Consider the following 21,624-nt stretch of genomic DNA (forward strand, 5'->3'; position numbering starts at 1 on the left):
GTATATTTATAGTTGTTTCACCCATAGGGACTTATAGCATTACTATTGGTTCGGAGTTAATCCCCTGAACAAACACAAGCCCTGCTTACTCTCACTCGCAAACACTCGACACAATTACATTTTCTTTTTCTTTTGTTATTTGTAATGTATTGATATTGTTATCATAGTTCATATCTTGTAAAGAGCAAATTTCCCCCTGGGGATGAATAAAGTATCCATCTATCTATCTATCTATCTATCTATCTATCTATCTATCTATCTATCTATCTATCTATTTATCTATCTATCTATCTATATAGGTGGAGGCTTAAGCCCAGTTGGCTTTTTGACTCTTCCTGCACTGTGATATTATTCATCTCTGTTGTTTGTTTATTTTTAATTGTGCAAAATGAATGAACTAAACGAAACAAGCACAGGCTGGGATCGAATACCTAACCTTATGATCAAAGGAAACGATCTAACCCTTGAGACAAAGCCGCCCCAATCTTAAATAGATCATACTCGGGCATTGCCATTCTGTTGTTATTGCCATTTCTGGCCCCAGTGACTGTTATTGAGTAAAAATCACACGCCCTACCTTAGTAGCATGTTGTTCCAAAATATGGCTGCATGCCCACTTTAATTCTTCGTTCCCGATCTCTCAACCTGGGGCTGAATGACTTCACCAGTTGTTCTCCGGAACAATAATTCACAATGATATCTTTGTTGACATGTGTTGCAATTTCTGTTCCAGTGAACAGGTTAGTGTGGGAACCTCTTCACTGGGGAATATTTATAAGAGTAAATTCACTCCCACAAAACATATACACAAGTCGCAGCATGCAGCAGCACCTCTGATGATAAGGAACACCATCTGTACTCAAATTCTTTAAAGAAAGCAAAATAATTCTTGGTCTTGCTTTGGAGCCAAAGGGTAAGTCTAATACTAACATTTACAGGAATAACTAGATTTGTTTAAATGTATTTAAGTGATCTTGTATCAGTGTGTTTATAATATAGAGGGTTTTTCTTCTAACACATGTTTACCTCCACTTAAAGGGATAGTTTTGGGTGTTTTGAGGTGGCTATATATATAATATTATAGTTATGTTATTATCTATATCTAAATGCCAAATTTCAATTCATCTCTTTTGTATATGTGTTTGGTGAGTGTATACTTTAGTGTATGATGTTTAAAAGAACATCACTGACAAGCTTAAATTCTCTAGTCAACATCTGTCTGCAATAACTGCTGTAGCAGTGCATCAAACCCTTTAAAGCAATACTTACAACGTCTCCCTCCACCCACTCTCTCTTTCTTTCTTCCTTTCTTTCTTTATTTCTATGCCAACTGTTTTTTAAAGCGCTTTATACGACCTATCTGCCTCTATCGTCTTCAGCATCTTATGTTGTCAATGTTAATTGTTCTCCTGCTGTTTCATTATATTTATCCTCCTCTGTGTGATTCTGTCTTTTCTGTAGTTGAGTGTCAGTAAACCTCTTTTCTTTACTGCATCTCAGGGAGATGCTATGGATTACACCAAGAAATGTTACATTTCCCCTACATCCACTTATCACAGACTCATTTAGGGACTGTACAAAAATGATCTACAAGGGAAGGAAGTTGAACATGTTTTACTTAAATAAAAAAGCAAGACCCTCTACGAAGTTATTCATATTGTTGTTAGATCCTCCCTGAAAAGACTCCATCACTTCCCTTTAACTAGTCAATATTGTAGTGGTTTAACTCATTTCATCCTTAGTAAGTAAAAATAATTTACAACTATGTTGCCAAACTCTTTTTTATTTTGTAAGAGCCGCCTATTGCCACCAAATGAGTGAACTGGACATGTGTCATGCTGAACTTTGATGAGCTAACTTTAACACATTTGTTTTTTTGTTCTTTACTAATGACTTTTGGTAGAGAGATAATGTGCAATCCCTTATATCCATAGCGATGTATGATTTTTATGTGTTTCTTCCCTTTTCTGCGATAGACCTTGCAGTCCCTCATTTCAAACACATTATTGTTCTGAAATCCTATTATTTGGTATCACTGACTTTAAAACTATTTAGTGAAATGTATTCAGGATGCATGGTGACACTTTTCTTTCCTAAATTCTTCCCTCCTTCCTCTTTTTTTTCCCCCGTTCCTTTTTCTTTGTCGATTTGAGTTCACTCGGACAATTTCATAGACAAAAGAATCAAACAGAAGGAGAGAAACGAGATAGTCCCAAAGCCAGAAAGAGCCAGAAAGATAATCTGAATTGAATGGCTGAGAGGAAAAGTGGAGCTTTGTACGTCAGTCTGGTCCGTTAGGTTTAATCCTGCTCTGTCTTTATACTCTGGATCTTCTCTCTCTAATATTCTCTACAAATTACAACTACCTCTATGGTAATCCCACGTTGCTGTGGCCTACATTACACCTCAGCATGTGTGTGCGTGGGCGTGTCCGATTGAGTGTGATGGAACCAGACAAATGTGGCAGTGTTTAGACAGTCAATGAAAACAGATATCAGAAATGATAAAATCCAATCACTCAAAAAGGTGGTCAGACGTTCAAGAGTTCAGCTATAAAGTGCTCCTGGATTACACGATCCGGAAAGCATAATCCTACTTTTCATTTCATGTCTGATTATGTAATCAGTGTGATACTGCTCTCTGGTGGCTGAAATCTGCATAGCACAAAGCTACAATATGCACTAACCAAAGTTTATGAGTCATTTGCTTACAATTCTCCTCACTCATGTTCCATTTGAACACATTTTTTAAATAAAAAACGTAATTCAGTGCAGCAACATTTTTTTGTTTTCTTCCCTATCCCTTTATTCATCTCATGACCTTTCACAGGTTGGATTTCTTTCACTTCTATCTCAGTCTATTTTTACAGTTTACTGTGAGAAGAACAAAATCAAACATCTTTACAGACTTTACTCACAAGCCTTTTACAGAAAAAAGGGACTGAATTGAAACCAAAGCAGACCAATATCTTTGTCCATACAAAATGCATATCAATTTAATACCAAAGTGTGCAGTACAGATAAACAAAAATACATTTAATACATGTCATTGATTGAGCCCATTCAATGCTATGCAAAATATGTTTGACAACACTTAAATGTAGTCAAAATGCAAATATTGGAGTTTGTTTTTAGATAAATAACAGTGGCGGCTGGTGCAAAGTTTTCTAGGTAGGGCCATCCAATCAATTTCAGCAAACACCCCAGTATAATTGAATGCAAAAAAATTAAGGTATCAAACACGCATTACTACTTTACAGTTAAATATTTAACATTTATTCCAACACGAACAAAGGCAGTAAATAACACTTTGACAAACACGTCAGGACATGTTATTTTTGTCAACCTCACAGGGAATTCAGTATAATATATATATATACAGTACAGTATATTTCATATAATAATATTCAGTATAATATAAAACACACACATACATATATAGATATAAGCTATGATGACTTTTCACGGTTAATTTACCATCTCAATTAAATTGTGATGCCTCCATGACCAAGTTAAGCAGATGAGACTGAGGACAACTATGTAGAAGAAAAGATGTTCACTTTGCCTAATATGTAGCTTGACAGAGTTCTCCATGTTTCCTTACCTCCTCCTCCTTCACTCCCTAACTGTCCGTGCTGGATCTGTGTTCTCCTCTCAAACGGGTCTTGGAGGAGTAGTGCTCGCGCTGGCGCTCGCGCTGGCGCTGGCCCTCGCCTGTAGAGACTTCTCCTGACGAGAACGCGCAGCTTAGTTTTTTTTGCGTGATTAAAGGTGGGGCCAGGCCCTCTATTGGCCGGACGCCACTGATACATAATATAACATGAAGAGTCTGCAGCTTTTGGTTCTGTGAGGCGGTACAGCAATGCTTTCAGCTAAATGCTACCATCCACTAGCTAACATGCTCACAATAATAATTCCTACACAGGGATGTTTAGCAGGTTTAATGTAAAATTTGTTTTGCAGATGCTCTGTCATAAAGTGTAGGAGAAATTTAAATTAACATCTGATGGAAAAGTTAAGGGCTCACCCAGTTATCACAAATCATCCTGGAGGGGGACATAACTGTCTGTACCAAATGTTATGTTTACCCTTACGTTCTAACCTGTCCAATAAAAGTTAAGGCATCCTTAACCTCAGCCTCACAAATCTCACGATTGTACTAGATAAAAAAGTCAGGGGCTCACCAAAGCTACAATTCATCCTGTTTGGAATACATCTTACATCTTTACCAGATTTCACTGCAATCCATCCAATAGTGAAGGTATTTAAAAAAAAAACACAAACGTCGATGTCATGCTGGCACTAGAGGAAATGTTAGGGGATAACAAAAGTCAATAAGATTCATCATCTGGGTACCACAAATTTCAGAAACAATTTCATGACAATCCATCCAATAATTGAGATATTTTAGTCTGGACCAACATGGTGGATGGACAAAGCAACAGATCCACATTGCTATCCCTAGAGCCAGCTCCTAGCATGGCTAAAAATACTCTACATTGTACTACTAATTCCTGTTCCACATGCTTTTTTCGTGGCCACAGCTTTGATGTGTTAGGTTTTAGCTATTATCCAGTTCATCTTTTCGTGTCTTGAATGCTCGAATGAGTGTCTTCGAGGAAAGGGTGATTGAGAGGGTGATTGTGAACCCTTTGGTGACCCTGGCTTCGCAAGGCTCACGTCTCGACTGCTCTTCCATCTAATATGAGCTTTTAAACTTCTCCCTGGCACAATCAGTAACCCCCCTCCCTCCTCTACCAGACCGTCAAACACTGCTCCCAGACTCTGTCGTATTCTCACACAGAAATTGGGACAGCTGAAGGCGTACAGAATGGGGTTCAACACGGGGTTCAAGAATGAAAAGGTTGTGGCCAAGGGCAGCCCCACCTCCACCAGGTAGAGATTTTTGAGCCAATACTGGGCTGTCACTTCAATCATGCAGAGGATGTGATAGGGGGCCCAGCACAGAACAAATGCCGCAATCACAAATGTCACCATCTTGGTGAAGCTCTGGGACAGCTGACTGTGATTGGTCTGATTAGGGGTAGTGGGGGAAAAGGTAGTAGATGTCAGGGATAAAGATGGATCGGAGGCCCGAGGCTTGAGAAAGATATTAGTGTTTTTTGTGGTTGTAGGGGTATTCGTAGTTCTTGATGCCCCATTTTTGTTGGACGCAATCAGTGCATCAGTGAGCCTGCTGGAACTCTGCTTCCTCCTTCTGCTCCTGTTCCTCAGGGTGAGAACAATTTGAATGTAGCTCCCTGCAATGACCACTAGGGGAAACAGGAACGCAAGCAGCAACTTGGAGATGGCTGTTGCTGCCTGCCTCACTTTGCAATCTATCTCCAGAGACGATGTATACAAGGCAAAATTATGATAGCACAGTTTCCTCCCATCCTGTTTCTCAGTCACTGAGCGGAACAGGGAGTAAGGTATTGTATTAATGGCGGCCCACAGCCATCCCAACACACACACCTTCCAAGCTCCTGCCACTGAGCGATGATTCTGGCTCCACACCGGCTTGGCTGCCAGAAGCCAGCGGTCCACTGATATGGCTGCCAGCAGGAAGGCTGACACAAACATGTTCAAGAAGAAGATGGAAGCCTGTGTTTTGCAAAGTAGGCTGCCGAGCTCCCAGCTATGTGAGGACGAAAGGTAGAAGGTGAAGAGGGGCAGCGTCAGAGTTGCCAGGAAGTCAGACGTGGCCAGGTTCAGCACCCATACAGAGGCCACTGTGCGACGCCGCAGGCGGAAGCCCACCACCCAGAGGATGAGGGCGTTCTCCAAAATCCCCAGGCAGGAGACCAGACCGTGGATGCAAACCATCACCAAGTTGGCCTGTGTGTTGTTGTTGAGTGTGTGCTCCTTCATCGTCTGTAGCAGGGGACAGATCAGCTGTCCCCCTGAGGCATCTGAGGTGGGGGTCGTGTTCGACATTGCCGCTCTAAAAGAAAAGAAAAGAAAAAAAATGTGAGAAGAAGCGGGCTGATTAAAATCAGTTCTGGTGCACACATGCTTGTTCTTGTTTGAAAGCTAAACATGTTATCATGGTTGTCTACAGTGAAAAAGATTTACCAAAACAGTGATGGTGCTGATGATGGCGATGATATGAACAATAGATGTGCATTTGCCTGTAGACAGCTGATAGATCAGCATTCCTTTATCTCATATACAACAGTGACTTGATGTATAATCGTCAGGCTTGTTAATCTGAATTGATCAATTATAAATTACAGCCTTTCAAGTTGCATGACACACTAACATAATTGGGCTACACATACAGTTGAGAATTTCTAGGGGAAACTGCTTCACATACTAGCTGGTAGGTTTGCACCAGAGTCTCACGCAATACACTAAAAACACCATAATATACGGGTGCATACTTTTTCCTTCCCTGCTCCTCATTCTCTAGTAACCCAATGAGAAAAAAACATTTACACTACACTGTCCCTTTGATTCAGACAACATGTCTAATCCTGTTCCTGTGGTCTAAACACATACCGGCTCATACTGTCAGAGAATGCTTGAGAACTCAAGGAGATACTAGCATGCCAATCTGACAATCTCTTTTTTTATTGAGATAACCAATGGAACTACCTGGACACATACTTTACCTGAAAGTGAACGTTTTTCAACCTCAACCTCAAGAACGAAATAAAAATATTGTAAAAAAATGTAACCAAACCCATCTGCTCTCTCCTAGTTTTACACTATATTGTCTGACCGGTCAGATTCTGGGACCTGATTGGGAATTTCAGCTATTTAGATTCACACTGCTCTCACTCAGTGTTATTCTCGGTTGTAAATTCATAATTTCAGGTGATATGGTTGTGTCAAAACAGTTTATAGTTTAGTAACTCCTTACAATTATGTGAGGAACACTTTGGGGTAACATACAAGAAGTAGCTGACATGTGGAACATCTAGTTATGACTAAATACTGTAGAATAAAATGATTTAAGTGCTGCCATTGTATTCTTACATACAGCCATGATCCCATACTTAGTCACATCGCCTCATACTGACTGCATAGATGAGGTTAACTCGGCCCCGTGTCTGCACATGAATACAGACATGAGTAAATGTGTCCATGACACAATGCTGACGTGACTGCTGTCCCATTCAAATGTAAATTGCATAAATAGTCACAAATCAGAAGATGTTTTTGATTAAATAAATAGTTGCACACCAGTCGCCAGGATTTTTTTTGGGGCATTGTACGTTTCTGCAAACCACAGATATGTTGAATGTCGACTATTTTTCACTCAGTCAGAACAAGTGACGCAGTGCAACAAGCAACACACAGAACAATTGATGGTTATAATCATCCATGGATATATTAACAAGTACAACAAGTGAGAAAGTCCACACAGAAGACTGCTGTTTGTAACCCAAGTAAAATTTTAAAAAAGTAAACGTTTGCTGTTGTTATGTTATGTCCACTCAGTGAGGTTGTTATTTATTTGCCCTTGTTACACTGTTGGTTGTTGCGTTGCTGCGTTGCGTTGTTACATTATTATTTAATCACAAAACATGATCTTTTTTCTAACATTAACCAAGTACAGTAGTTGTGTTGCCTAAACTAGCCAATCGTTAAACAAAGTTAACCACACAGCATCGTGTGTTTTTGTCTGAGACGAGGCTGATATGAACATATTTATGAAATGGATTTTTGGTTCAGAAACATCTCCATTCAACGTATCCTGTGGTTTGCAGAAACTTTCAATCACAGCATTTCTTCTGGTGAATGGGTTGAAAATTAGGGTGTGAATGTGTTGGTCTGACAACTACCTTCAATATGATAAATTGAGACTTAAATTATCATAATATGAGAAGAACATGCTTCTTGGAAACACTGAACAGTTCAGCAACAAGCTGTTGAACCTTGCAACAGACTGACACATTTTGTGGGTATTATTTTGGTGATTAAATTTCCCTTAACACAGAGTTGTGTGTTATGGCTCAGGGTGCTGACTTAACTGCCTGGCGAGTTGTCACTGTACACAATTGTAGCAATGCGCTTTCATGTAGTTGTTATTAAAATTGCAGTTAGCTCCACAGCCCTGCATGTGTTTGACACTGTAACCGCTCGTTATGAGATGCTCTGCTGTTTGGTTGCTTTTGACATTTAATACCGATGATCAACTGACATTTTTAGGCTCACCTACCTGATATTTACTCTACCCTCAATTACATAGATGAGGTGGACTAAATATTAGAAACACATCTCAGTATGAAGAAATAATGCAACAGCCCCATAAAATACATAAGGATAAATCAACACCTCTCCTAAACAGTTCCAACACAAAATCTAAACTGTATTACCTTAATGAAGGTAGGAATCTCTGTGTTTAATTACATGATATGAAACTGAACTGTGAATTAAATGTAATAGAAAAAACATACCTACTGTGGGAGTATCGGGGCAGCATGGAAAAATGTAGATATGCAATGCATGATTGGAGAGAGAGAGAGTTTAACGCTTCATATCAAATTCCTGCTCTGTCCTGTTCCTCTTTGTCTACTGTCACAGATAGTCATATCTCCAGTTCTGTAGTTTCCCAACTTCTTTGGAGACACCCACTGTAACCCTGCCACACACACACACACACACACACACACGGATATACCTCCCCTTGCTCTGCCCTTTAAACTGACAAGATATCTGATGAGTGAAGGAGTTTGTTAATATGGAAACAATTGCCTGAAATTTAAATTCAGGGCAATAGACAGGCATTGGGAAATCGCATACAAGAATGAGACAGAAGTAACAGTGACTGGAATATGATGTATGTGATATATCATTGTCTGCTGGACTTGTATGAACTAGCTCCCCTCACACTTCATTGACTGGGCTGTTGTTTCCATGATGATACATTGCGTCAACACACAAGTATGAATTAATCAAAGCACGGCACTGTGGAGAATCCATACTTAGAATTTCTTCAGATTAAATCCTCTATTCAGACCAACATCAACATTAAATCATTTAACTCAGATCTTCTTCCACTAACATCACACATTTTCAACATTAATATAAAATGCATAAAAACACATATACCACGATCCCTACACATTCTTTATCTGACATTCACAAACATTCACCCAAAAACACCCCCCCACTAATCTAATCTATCCCATCTTCTTTGTTTTTATATTATTATGATTATTATTATTTTTTAACTATCTGTCTTCTCGCTCTTCCTCCAAACTGCTTTGGAATCATTATACACATGAATCCATCCCCGTTGTTTTTTTCTGTCTGTATTCATACATTTACATACTTTACATTTATTAAATTACTTCTACTTTAATTGTTATTCTTTATTTATTTGATACTCTTTGTTTTCTTCTGTTTTTTTTCTTTTTTTGTCATGTATCATTTAACCAGCCTGATAACTGATATCTAACAGTTGTCTCCCTTCCTGTAGATTGATCATGACTGCAGTGCTGAGCATTACCCTGCTGACGTTGGTCCTTTCAGGGCCAACAGTGGCCTTTACTACCAGAGGGGGTGAATCCAATCATGTCAGCATTACTAGGACGGCTCTATTGCAAAAAGTGATAGAGACGTGTTGGGCGGTGGCCGAAGCAGCTGGTCATGAGTTCAAACCCACGGTACGATGGAAGATAACAAACTTGCAAGACGGCACAAACATCCACAGACAACACACAGAAACACATGCAAACATACTGTTTCAACTTCATTTCAACACATTTGCATGTTAAAACACATACACTGGGTATGTTTTTACTCTGCTGTGCCTCTTAATATTTTGAAGGGGGACAACATCAGTCTGCCTTTTGCATTTAAACAATATTGAGAGTGAGAGTTGCTTATGGGAGTTATTTTCAGTAGAACAGCAGTCACACTAATGACGTGGCTCAAGGGATGGTAATGGTTGGTAATGGATGGTTGGTCTGCTAGACTGTTGGTCCACTACTTTGGTCCCGAAAGATTTTAACTATTAGATGAATTGCCATGCAATTTGGTACAAACATTCATAGTCTCCAGCAGGTGAATCTGACTCACTTTTCTCCTAGTGTCACCATGAGGCTGGCCTTTTTAGTTTGTATTCCACAGATTGGCATGTGTGATGCACATTCGTAGTTCATGGTTTCCCATTCAGAAGAAAAGGCAGCCGGTGTTAAAATATTTTGTAGAAATAGTACTATATTGCAAGGTTACTATATTGCATACCTTATTTACTCAAGTTCAGGTTTTATTATGAAGCATTTACTAATGTGAATGTTACACGATTAGTACTGTCAGAGAGTCACTGCCCTCCGTGGCTTAGTAGTTTCTCAGAAGACACCTAAATGACAAAAGTCGGACATGATCAGTGGTTAAAGGAGTTGTAGTTTTACTATTTTTATGTCGCCAGACAACACATTTTCTTCATGAAGATGGATAATTTTTCTTGGTAATGCTGTAGAAATCCTAAATGAATGCTTCAACAAGCCGCTTCATCGTAATGTTTCAACAGACACACGAACCCCTGTGTGTAATTATTCAATTTCGGTCCCTATGGTATCAAAATGAGAGTTAACAGTCATGTCTAATCTGGATGAATGTGTGCTGCAGAGTGTAGAATCACAGTTTCCCACAGTTGACAGTCATCTCTACGTGGTGTTTGAGCTGATAATATTTCACTTACAGGCTGTATGAATGGATATACAGGTCTCAAGTCGACTTGAAATCAGATATTAATAACGATTTATGATAAAAATATAAGACAGACAACAGCGTTTTGGAAAGGCTTTATTGTTGTGTGTTTTTAACAGGCATCGCCACCTACCACCAACTATATATTTCACTCTTGTCCTTAGCATCTCAACCACAGCCTCAGGAACGTGTAGTGAATTTTACAGTAAACGGTTCTACTAAAATCATTGCAGATGAACATATGCCAGGTGAATAAATAAAATAGATAAATAAGAATATGGTGGGGCGTCCATGTCCACTTCCTGTTATTGTGTCCAACATCAATGTGGGCCCCACACTTTAGACTTCATCGTACCCTTTGTGACAAAAATGGCTGTATTCTGGAGCTTCATACTGTAACCTCGAGCCTTTGACCTCTGGCTGCAGGGTTCGTCTCCTGAGGAGCTGGTGCGGGCATGTCTAGGTCCCACAGCAACAGGAGAAGTGTCTGGTGCCAAGTTTCACTCTGCTCTTCAAAAGATCTACACCCAGAACGGACTGATAGATCGTGACTTTGTCAACAGGTTGGCTGAAGATCAAAACAACTGTTATTAATTGGCAATGAAATATGGGACTTTGTGCTCTAAGCTTTAAAAATGATTTGCTCTTACAGTTATTACTTGTGAAAAACTCTTTTAGTGCTCCACACCACTTCAACTCAGAGGCCTTTCTGGAGGGACGTGCCCTAATCATGGAGGGTATCGTGGCCATTAAGGCTAACATTCGTGAGGAGAACTTCCAGGCTGCCAGGGAAACACTGGGCAGAGTCCTTCATACACTACAGGTAAGGAGGGTAGAAAGACACTGCTGGGTATAGAAAGGTTAAAGGGCAGTGTGGCGAGGAAATGGAGTAACAGACAGACATATATATTGGACGAGAGAATGATTAGGTTAGACGAGGCAGAATGAGCGAGGAAGGAGACTGAATAGAGAAACCATAACTCTGTCTATGTGTGCGGATACAAGTGTTAATGTGTGTCTTTCCATTCACTGTCAGGACTTCTACAGCCACAGTAACTGGGTGGAGCTGGGATACACCGAGCCATACATCAACCTCATACGCCCAGACCTTCCTCTGGAAAACCTGGCAGGTGTGTGTGTGTGTGTGTGTGTATGTGTGTGTGTGTGTCATACACATAACTATGCAAACATTTCTGTGTGTTGGGTAACATGTTATAAAGCAGACTATATCCATATTTTTGTAGATAAAACTCCACCTGGGAGCATATCTACAGGCCAAAGAGCAGAGTGTTTTGTCTTGCCATGTTATGGTCACAAAGAGTACTTCATTCTGATTGGCTGCAGTGTGCGCATTATTTTCAGATAACCAAAGAACAACCTAAATATTATTAATTGTGGATATTGTGTACCTTTTGCTTGTGTAGATATCCAAACTGCCACCTGCAGTGACTGTGCCAATGGACCGTGTCCCAATTCCATCCTGCCCAACATTCTAAAAGAGAAAAAACTCACTTCAGGCTATATGGGAATCGTCTCAGCGGCCAAGCCCAAAGGTATCAGTGAAAAAGATGTCTCCAAACCAGATTCAAATATTGTTAGCACTGGAGCCTGTGCATCATATTTATAATTTACCTCAAGGTGGGAATAAACTTCCACAGCTATAGTCAAAATATGTATAAATATTTATGAGACCATTATTACTTTATAATTATTTTTACTTGACAAACACCATGATAGAAGAAGAGGGATATTTTGTTTCCTAATCCCCAATATAATTTAAAACAAGTTGCAGTGAGGAACTTTTAACTGGTTATGATCAAGAAAGTGTTACGACTGAGTTCTCAACTGAGTGAAATGACCCGAAACTATCTAAGTGGCTGCCATGATGAGAGCTGTTCGAATTGTCTAAATGCTTAGGAAAGGTGCTTCAATGCTTCTTTAGCATAGGATACACTGGACCTTCCTTTACCAAAGGAAAGATGATAATGCCGTCCCACAATTATTTGCAGTGGCAACATTTAAGGTGACGCACCATTTGGCCGTCCATGAAAACAAATGATATGCCCATCTTTAACAATTATTTTCATACAGTCATAAACTAATGGGATTCATGTTGATAAATATGAATAGACAGTGGCAACCCTTTCCTTTTTATTTAATATCTATTTATTTACTTTAAACATGCAACAAATAAGTAAAAAAACAAAACTAAATGTAACAGTAAATATAGGAAACTGTCAATGAACAAACTCATTCTCAATAACAAGAAGCATCTGTAAAAAAAACAAAAGCTAAACTTGACTCATTGCCTAACTGCAATTAATTCTCCTAAATAAATCCTATTATTTAAAACACACAAGTCAGAGTCGTCCATTACATCCTCTCTATCAAACTGTAATCAGTCCTTTCCCTTCACCGAGAGTACTATGGGCATTAAAATCCCCACACCAAATGACCATTCTTGTGTGTAGTCCCTTTATTGCCTCCAATGCTTATATCCAATCTTTGACATGGATTGTAGAAATTCATTACAACCAAACTTTCTTCCCCTAACCACACCTCAACTACTCCAGGTAATTTCCTTTTCCCATTTCTCTATAAGAAATATCTTACGTAACAGAAGGTAGCACATCTTCCCCTATTACACGCTTCTTTATCCCCTCTTATGCACACATAGCCCTGAATCACAAAATCTAAGTTTGGTTCAAGCCATGTCTCCTCAACACATTTTATAGAGGGTTTATAATCTAAACTGTCAAGGAACCTATACATTCCTGGCCATTTGACAACAGACTCCATGCATTCCATTGCAGAATTAACATGAGTTAGATCAGTGGTCCCCAAACTACGGCCCGCGGGCCGGATGCGGCCCGCCTCCACATTTGGTCCGGCCCCCTGAACAATACCAGAGACGCATTATGATTTTTTTTCAGTCTGCACAATTAATCGAATTTTAATCGCAATCACGATTTTGGCTGCCACGATTAAATGAGCATGATCGTCTGCGATATTGACGTTTAAAATACGTGCTCTGCTACATATCAAATCAAACGCTTCCTGAATCAGCCAACCACCAGGGGGCGAACGAGATGAGCGCTGTCATGCGCGCACCCTGTAGAAGTAGAAGAGTAGAAGAAGTAGAAGAGCCGAGAGCCGGGAGCTTGAAGGACGAGTACTTGTGCTTAATTTATTTACACGCCGGCATGTCATGTCTGTCACTACATGGTCGCGCGTTTTCAATTCCCCTGCTCTCTGTATCGCGCACGGCGGTGTTCCGCCCCGATCCGCGCGCACGATGCAACAGTCGCTCACCTGCGAGTAGCACCTTTTCAGATCTCCCCTTTGCCTGGAATGTGCAGTCTATACTACTTCAGCCATGAAATACACAAAACTCTCCTTATTTACCGGCAATATATTTCCATCTCCCATCTGACTCTTTGTCACAAGTTGAGTGTTGAGACTGTTCCTTGATTATATCCCCTCTGAACCTGGCACAGAGTCAGGGAAACACACAGATTAAATATACTGGGGAGGTGTGGGTGATTAGACACAGCTTGATCCAATAAGGGGTGAGGCAGACAATCACAAAGGCGGGAAACACACAAAGGCAGGAAGTGACGACTCTGAAACGAGAGGAGAGGTAAGTAACACAAAATAAAACAGAAAATACTGAGATGACAAAATAAAGTAAAACATAACTTAATTAAGGAACAGGACGAGACATGATAGGAAGTCTTTCAGCTCAGACACCATTGGGGCTTCCTGCAGTGACCAGCTCACCGCAGACGGACTTCCTGGAGTCTTGTCATCATGATGTTTCCAGAAAACCAGCAGAGACTACAGGAAGTCACTGCTCCTTGCCAAGAAGTACTTTTGCACATACCTGCCCATGAAACTTCATTGTCATTGTAAAGAAATGAGATGTAAAATGTTAATTAGTAAGCTTTATAGGTATTGGGTTACCTTTGGACCCAAGCCAAGGTAGCTGTTTCCTCCTGTCTCCAGTCTCATCTGACATTCAAGATGCCCCAGATTTTATTGGGTTTTAATGCAATTAAAATCCAGATGCAACGATCATAAAACAGTTATTTACCTGAAGTACAAAACTAACATGATTCAATTCTGCCAGGTAATTCAGTCTATACCTAGAAAAGCACACTTGAGTACATGACAGGCACAAGTCCACTCTGAATAGCAATTTGAACCATGTCCCAGTTCAACCGCCTGTCCCTTCTTCCCTTTGCCAGGTAAATGTAGCCATGGAGGGGCAGCTGACCTGACTAGCACAGTAGAACCTCGCGGAGGCATCAGCAAAGATGAGCGCCGCTCGGACAACGTGGCCCTCCACAACGCTGCAGTGAATGCAGCCACAGACGCCAGCCTCCAGCTGCTGGAGGACATCCGGTTAGCTGCTGGGGACAATGGCTTTCTGAGGTATGACGTTCAGATATCTCCATCTTGAATTGATCTAGACTCTCAAAGTTTTACTTAATGATTTCACCGTCCAGACTGAGGGGGGTGATTCGGTTTACCTGACCTTTAATTCTCCACTCTCTCTCTTTCTCACAGAATGATGGGGGTTGCTCGCTCATCCGTCGTGTGTTTTGTTATTGACACCACTGGCAGTATGTCAGATGACATCAAGCAGGCCAGGAAGGTCGTTTATGAAATAATTGACAGCAAAAAAGGAACGCAGGACGAGCCATCCGAGTACCTTCTGGTGCCATTCAATGACCCCGGTATGAACTCTTCTACTTTAGTGATAATCTAGAAACTCATTAGTTGTGTTAGACCCCTGGTGGTTTGATAATGCCATAGAATGTTATGCAGTATATCTAATGCTTGGCCATATAGTTGTAACACTAGTTAACAATTAGTGTATGATCTTATGTAATGTAGAGATACAAACAGATATATTAAGTCAAGAATACCTTGAGCCACAGGTTAGTCTTGGCACTTAGCCCCTTTTCTGTGCTTTATATGTAGGTGTTGGACCTCTGATCAAGACAACAGATCCCGATAAGATGAAAAGAGAAATCTCTAAGCTCACAGCGAGCGGAGGTGGTGATACCCCTGAGATGTGCCTGTCAGGACTTCTGGTACTTATACTATAATCTTTAACAACTTGGGGGGCTGTTGATGTTCCAGATATTTTTCATGAACCCCTTGAATACTGTGGTGATGCAGAAGGAACTGAGAAGGTTGATTGTCTCATTTCTCCAGTTGGCTCTCACCAACGCTCCTGACTCCTCCAACATCTATGTTTTTACTGATGCTGTAGCCAAAGACATTGCCCTCAAGGCCATGATTGTTTCTCTCATGAGGAGCTCCAAGTCAACGGTAAATACTGACCAACACCTAAAGATGCCCTGTGTTCATTCAGTTTACTTAAGTGAAGTTAACTTGAAAGGCTGGGGGTGTAATCTCCAAATTTAATGATTTCCACAGGTGTCATTCTTAATGACTAATCCCATGAAGAGGCGCCGTCGTTCCATAAGTGCTAGCTCCTTCGAAGACTACAAGGACCTGGCTTTGGCCTCTGGAGGCCAGGCCATCCATGTGTCTAAGAGTCAGTTGCCTCAGGCCACAGACGTCATCCTTGACACCTCCACTTCTGCTCTGGTAAAACTTTGCAGTCCTAATAGTAGATTCTGAAGCATGTAGCCTTCAGTGGTTGGTACAAAAGTGGCAAATAATCTGGCTCTTCTTGTTTTCCCATCTCTCTCAGGTGACAGTTCTCCAGCAAGTAAGGAACCCTGGGCAGAAGGAGATATTTCCCTTCATGTTGGATGAATCTCTGAAAAATATCACCATCTACATCACAGGACAATCCATTACTTTCACGCTGACCAACCCTGCAGGTAACAAACTATTTTGATTTGCAGTGTTTGCACCGGTTTAAGACAATGTTAATGCTTGACAGTCATTGGGTTTCCTTTTTTGTCCTGCTGAGAATATGATTGTTGTAAGAGCCATTTTGTATTCTTAACAGTTTTTTGTATTTTATGTTATTGCAAAAGTATGTGTGTTATGCCCTTTAGAATGTTTACTATATATAGAGTTAAGGTAATTGGTCATGTTGTAAAATGTGTGTTTTTGCTCTATTAAGATAAAGGCTCCTCTATTCTGTCCTGCTATTGGATATTTTTTGGTTGACTCCTTTAAGTAGGTGTGGAGCAACAATTTTTCTGACCGCAGATTATAGACTTTTTAGTTATAGCCAGCTGAAGGTCAATGTTTTGGTACTCCAGTTATTGCATAAGGAATTTGTTTATTTTTTAACTACGAGCTACGAGCCTCATCCTAACAAGAAAAGTTTAGCCTGCAAGAGCACATGGTAGTCTACGCGAGTCAGAACCCTTGACATCCTGCAAGAAATGGCCAAGAAGGACGGTAAAATAAGCTGCTACTATGATTGTGATACATATTCATGAATAATGAATGCATGACATCAATTTCCAGGTGTGAGCCAGAACCACAATGAGGCCAGCGGTAAACTGGGGGCCATACACACAGTGGGCAATCTGTGGAGAATTCGTCTCCACGCTGACAACAAATCAGGGACCTGGCAGATTAACATCATTTCCAACCAACCATACACACTTAAAGTCACAGGTCAGATACTCCGTTCATTACACATGCCCTTTCTGTACAGATGTGCTGGTGAAATAGTGTCTTCTTGCAAATACACTTAATTTGTAGATTAAAGGAATAGTTCAACATTGAGAGAGATAGGCTAATTTGCTCTCTTGCCGAGAGTTAGATGAGACTTTCTACACCACTCTCATATCTATCTGGTAAATATAAGGCTACAACAAGCAGCTTGTTCGCTTAGCTTAGCATAAGACTGGAAATGATATGAACAGCTAGCCTGGCTCTGTTCCACAATAGTAACCCTGAGTGTGCAGGGCGACCAGCGAAGACTTTAGGAAGTTACTGCTCGCTATCACAAAATAGTCCTGCTCATCAGGAACAGATTTTGTTTTTTACACTTTACTTTTTGTAAAAATCAAACAAACAAGCTTTTGTTACCTTTGGACAGAGCTAAACTAGCTGTTTCGCCCTCTTTCTAGTCTCTGTGCTAAGCTAATCAGATGTTAGCTTCATATTTACTGAACAGACAAAGTATTGATCTTCTCATCCAACATTTGGCAAGAAAGCAAATAAAAGTATTTCCAAAAATGACGAACTATTCCTTTCAGGTAATCTCCCGTATTTGCACTGACCCAGATTGTATTTTCTATTTTTTAATCAGTGGGATATTTCATATTGTTTTCCACAAATGTTTGGTCCACTGAAACCACAGAAATGAATTCAGCTTCTAATATTGAAATAATTTAACACAAATTATTACACAGATGTTGGTCAAACATAATTCTGTCTTTTTTTTTTTATTATCTGTATTTACTGTAAGTCTGTGCTTGTGTTTTTAGGCCAGAGTACTATTACCTTTATCTATGACTTTGTGGAAAGCTTCGGGGGACCTCATCCAGGCTACGCAGTACTCAGTGGGCGTCCACAAGCAGGTACAATACATTCATTAAAGCAATGATGGTGTAATTAAGACTCTCTATAGGAACTCAAGGTTTATATCTTTGAATGTAATTATATTTCTGTAATTTTGTTCCCATCATTATGGATGTCTCATGGGACAATGGGTGGTCTCTGTGCAAGAATAGCATCATCTAGTGGTGAAATATAAGTGACAAGCTTCTTGTTCCGTAATGGTAATAGCTCAGGCAGACAGAAAGATCATCTTTAAAGCTCCTATTCCTAATATCTTCACATCGACAAAAGATCACATAACTACTTGTTTGTAAAAGAATGAATATTCAGAGATAATAATCACCTGACTCTGCAGTCCCCCTCGGCTCTTTTAGCGTCCTTTCTCAAAACATAACTAATCTTGCCAGATGTACAGAAACACGGCTTTGAACAAATGCTAAATTTAGCTTTGTGTCTGCTGGGTGTGTATATTAGCAACTGTTTGTTAAAAACTTTGCCATAACATATGGTGACCAGATTTCCTGGTTTGTCTATGATTGGACCAGTTTGAAGCTGGATGTCACGAATCTCCTCAAATATCTGTAAAACACTAAAAAGTCCCAGTTTTCTCCACAATTAAATACAATTATTATCTAATTCAATATCAAAACATAAACAATTTTTGACAGAAATCAGTAGACTAACGGTTAATTCTCATGCCAAAGAGAAAGTCTGTCTTTTCCTAAGAGCTAAAGGGGGCTTACTTCTTTATTCTTAAAGAACCGGGCATCAAAAATCTGCACACACTGCAAGAGTAGCCTCCTATTTAGATCACACACTGTGAAAATGTCCATATGAAAAATCATTCAGTACACTTAAGGATCCCAGTTTGGTGGTTTGAAAAGACGGTCACCCTACCATAACACCTTTATAAGGTGAGAACATGTCTGATTACAGCCAGTGTCCACTGCAAGAAACAATTAATTAATGCTTAAATTAAGACTTATCTGAACATTTTAGGCCCAATCAAACATGATTGTTTGATGATTATGAAGCATCCTTCCACACCCCATTCCCCAAACCATCTAATGTCACTTTTTGCCATGGAAATGAATGTTCCTCTTGTTTTTGTCCCTACCTTACATCTGAACTTCTCTCTTCTGGAAACCCAGGTCAGCCGGCCACTCTGATGCTCTCAGTAATGGGTAGGAAAGGTCCGTCCTCGATGACCATAGGAGATGTTGCCCTAGTAACTGTGTCTGGTCCTGAGACTGTTAGAAATAGCACAAAAACTGACATGGGCAACGGAGACATTCTGGTGACTGTTGACGGCGTCCCTGAGGGGGAGTTTGTGGTCTTCCTTAAAGGAACTGACAAAGTGTCAGGCAGTGAATTTCAGAGACAGTCTACCACCCAGATGTCCATCTCTAAAGTGAACATCAAGGTTGGTCTCTTCGCTTCCTGTTCATATCCTGTGTACACACACAAGCAGGTTTTGTTTTATTTACGAAGATGAAATAATATAAACACTTTTGTAGTATGTAAGAACAATTTCACTCTTCTTCACCTGTTTTGTTTTTTATACTTTCACTTCCATTTTCCATTAGGCTGTGGTGGACAGCAGTATGGAGCCAGGAAAAACCTTCTCTCTCCCCTTCAGTGTCATGACCATGGGCTCTAGTGGTCAATACTCCATCAGCGCCAGAAATGACAAAAGCTTCCCCATGTCCAACCCAACCAGGTGAGGAGAAGCAGCCAAAACATATTCTTCTGTTAAATATCCTAAATGTTACTGACACATCTCTAAATCTAGAGCACCCATTCCTGCTGCCTGAAGCTTGGGGCAAAGTTACATCTGAGTGGAGTAACTTTGTGCAACCCCACCCACTAGTTGGAGTAAAGGCCACAGTCAGGCTTAAGGCAGCAGTATGCTCTGTTACTACTGCTCAGATTAGGGGGTGTTGTGTCCAACAATTTCTGTTATTTTCCGGAATCAATCATCCGACATTCACACCGCATTCACATTGTGACTGGTCAGCTGTGTGGAGGTTAGAAAGTAAGCTGAGTTTGAACTTCCTCTAGTGTGGATTTAAACTTTTAATATTTTAATCAAAAACAAATGCCTGGACTATTCACAGTAATAGCTCCTTTAATCACAAAGTGTATTTTTCTGTCTTCTCTTGACAGTCTAACCTTGACAACTGGACTATACGCTAATTCTACTATAACCATCACGCCACCTGCCGCCACACCATCAGGCACTGACGTCACTCTGACGCTGGAAGCCAAGTTGTCCAGTGGTGTTGACTCCAACTACGTCGTTTTGAGATTCTCTGTTGTTAACAAGGTAATCAGACACCTGTTGGATTACACAGATGGAAACAGTGAAATAAATTAGTAAAGAGAGTGCTGCAGGATTGAGTCCAGAAACCCAGGAATGAGTCAGCATTATCCATCTTCTGGTTCCCTTTTTTGTTTTGAATGGATTTTTGGATGCCTGAAATAAGTTCTGTGGTTAATACAGTTTAAGATTTTTTGACAAATTTTGTTTTACCATTTAAATATGTCAGTAAATACTCGACTCTTGAATTTTGAAGCTTTTACGTGTCGTAAAAAGTCATCAAACTGACAACCAGTCTGCCTTTAGCTGCGTGGTGGTGACGTGAAGTCATGCGACCATGGTTTGCTGTTCATTTGTGAAGATTATTTTACTGAATTAGACGTGTAAGTATCATAAACTTATGTTTGCCAGAGAGTTTATTTTCTGCAATAATCCAAAATCCAATGGAAAAATCCCATTGTTTTTTGTTGAGGGAACCAACGTTCCTGGTTGGCCTACAAAAATACGTCATCCCCGCAGCACTCTATTAAAAAGCTTTTGAACATAGCCACAAAGATGGCTTTTATAGATGCACTTCTTCAAAAGGTAGACAATCATTCACCATATCTGGCTTGACCGTTGCTGTAATTCATGAATGAAATAACACCTTTATTTTCTTGTTCTCGGTCCAGATTACAGATTTTGTTCCACCCTTGTGTGAAGTGGTTCACGTGCTGGCTGATGATTGCCCTCAAGATGTGTCTCAGTGTGAACCTTTCCAGTGGGAGCTTGCGGCCACCCTTACAGATGGAAACGGTACCGGAATAGAGATCGTTTCCCTGCGCCAGGGCAGTGGAAACTTCTCAACTACTATGCTGAGTGATCCCATCATTCAGGCCAACTACACAGCATCCTGCTGCTCACAGATCGTTGAGTTTGTAGCTGTAGATAAAGTTGGTAATGTGGGCAAGTGCTATCACTCCATTGTACGCTCTACAGACCCCCCTGCCCCATCTGCAGGCCCCCCTGCCTTAACTGTGTCGCTGACACTGTGGTTGTGCCTGCTGGTATCTGCCTTTGTAACAAGGTTTTGAAGGGCTTAAGTTAGGTTGACTTTACTCTGCATCAGGTATCGGATAAACCGTTTTATTTAAA

At 40.3% G+C, this 21,624-nt stretch overlaps 2 protein-coding genes across 2 annotated transcripts; one reads left to right on the forward strand and one right to left on the reverse strand.

Moving 5' to 3' along the window:
* Positions 1 to 803: 803 nt before the first annotated feature.
* vwa11 (von Willebrand factor A domain containing 11) lies at positions 804 to 21,624 on the forward strand. The gene is made up of 18 exons (XM_079159037.1): positions 804 to 913; positions 9,430 to 9,616; positions 11,091 to 11,227; positions 11,343 to 11,487; positions 11,701 to 11,794; positions 12,089 to 12,217; positions 14,912 to 15,098; positions 15,234 to 15,403; positions 15,651 to 15,763; positions 15,888 to 16,004; positions 16,113 to 16,286; positions 16,393 to 16,525; positions 17,127 to 17,279; positions 18,098 to 18,190; positions 19,322 to 19,593; positions 19,757 to 19,890; positions 20,337 to 20,496; positions 21,162 to 21,624. Exons 2-18 carry the CDS (start codon positions 9,437 to 9,439, stop codon positions 21,561 to 21,563), a joined length of 2,793 nt encoding a protein of 930 aa, XP_079015163.1. The 5' UTR covers positions 804 to 913; positions 9,430 to 9,436; the 3' UTR covers positions 21,564 to 21,624.
* On the reverse strand, positions 4,554 to 5,936 carry LOC306696414 (prostaglandin D2 receptor 2; the record flags this gene model as incomplete). Its single annotated transcript, XM_079160018.1, has 1 exon — positions 4,554 to 5,936. One exon carries the CDS (start codon positions 5,934 to 5,936, stop codon positions 4,554 to 4,556), a length of 1,383 nt encoding a protein of 460 aa, XP_079016144.1.

The sequence above is a fragment of the Pholis gunnellus genome (genome assembly GCF_910591455.1).
Source record: "Pholis gunnellus genome assembly, chromosome: 5".
NCBI classification, from domain to species: Eukaryota; Metazoa; Chordata; class Actinopteri; order Perciformes; family Pholidae; genus Pholis; species Pholis gunnellus.

Bases quoted from the DNA above. Each gene is read 5' to 3' on its own strand.
- vwa11 (XM_079159037.1), top strand. From the start codon at position 9,437: ATGACTGCAGTGCTGAGCATTACCCTGCTGACGTTGGTCCTTTCAGGG. The intron at 9,617-11,090 runs GTACGATGGAAG...CTCTGGCTGCAG, and splicing joins GTCATGAGTTCAAACCCACG to GGTTCGTCTCCTGAGGAGCT. The intron at 11,795-12,088 runs GTGTGTGTGTGT...TTGCTTGTGTAG, and splicing joins TCCTCTGGAAAACCTGGCAG to ATATCCAAACTGCCACCTGC.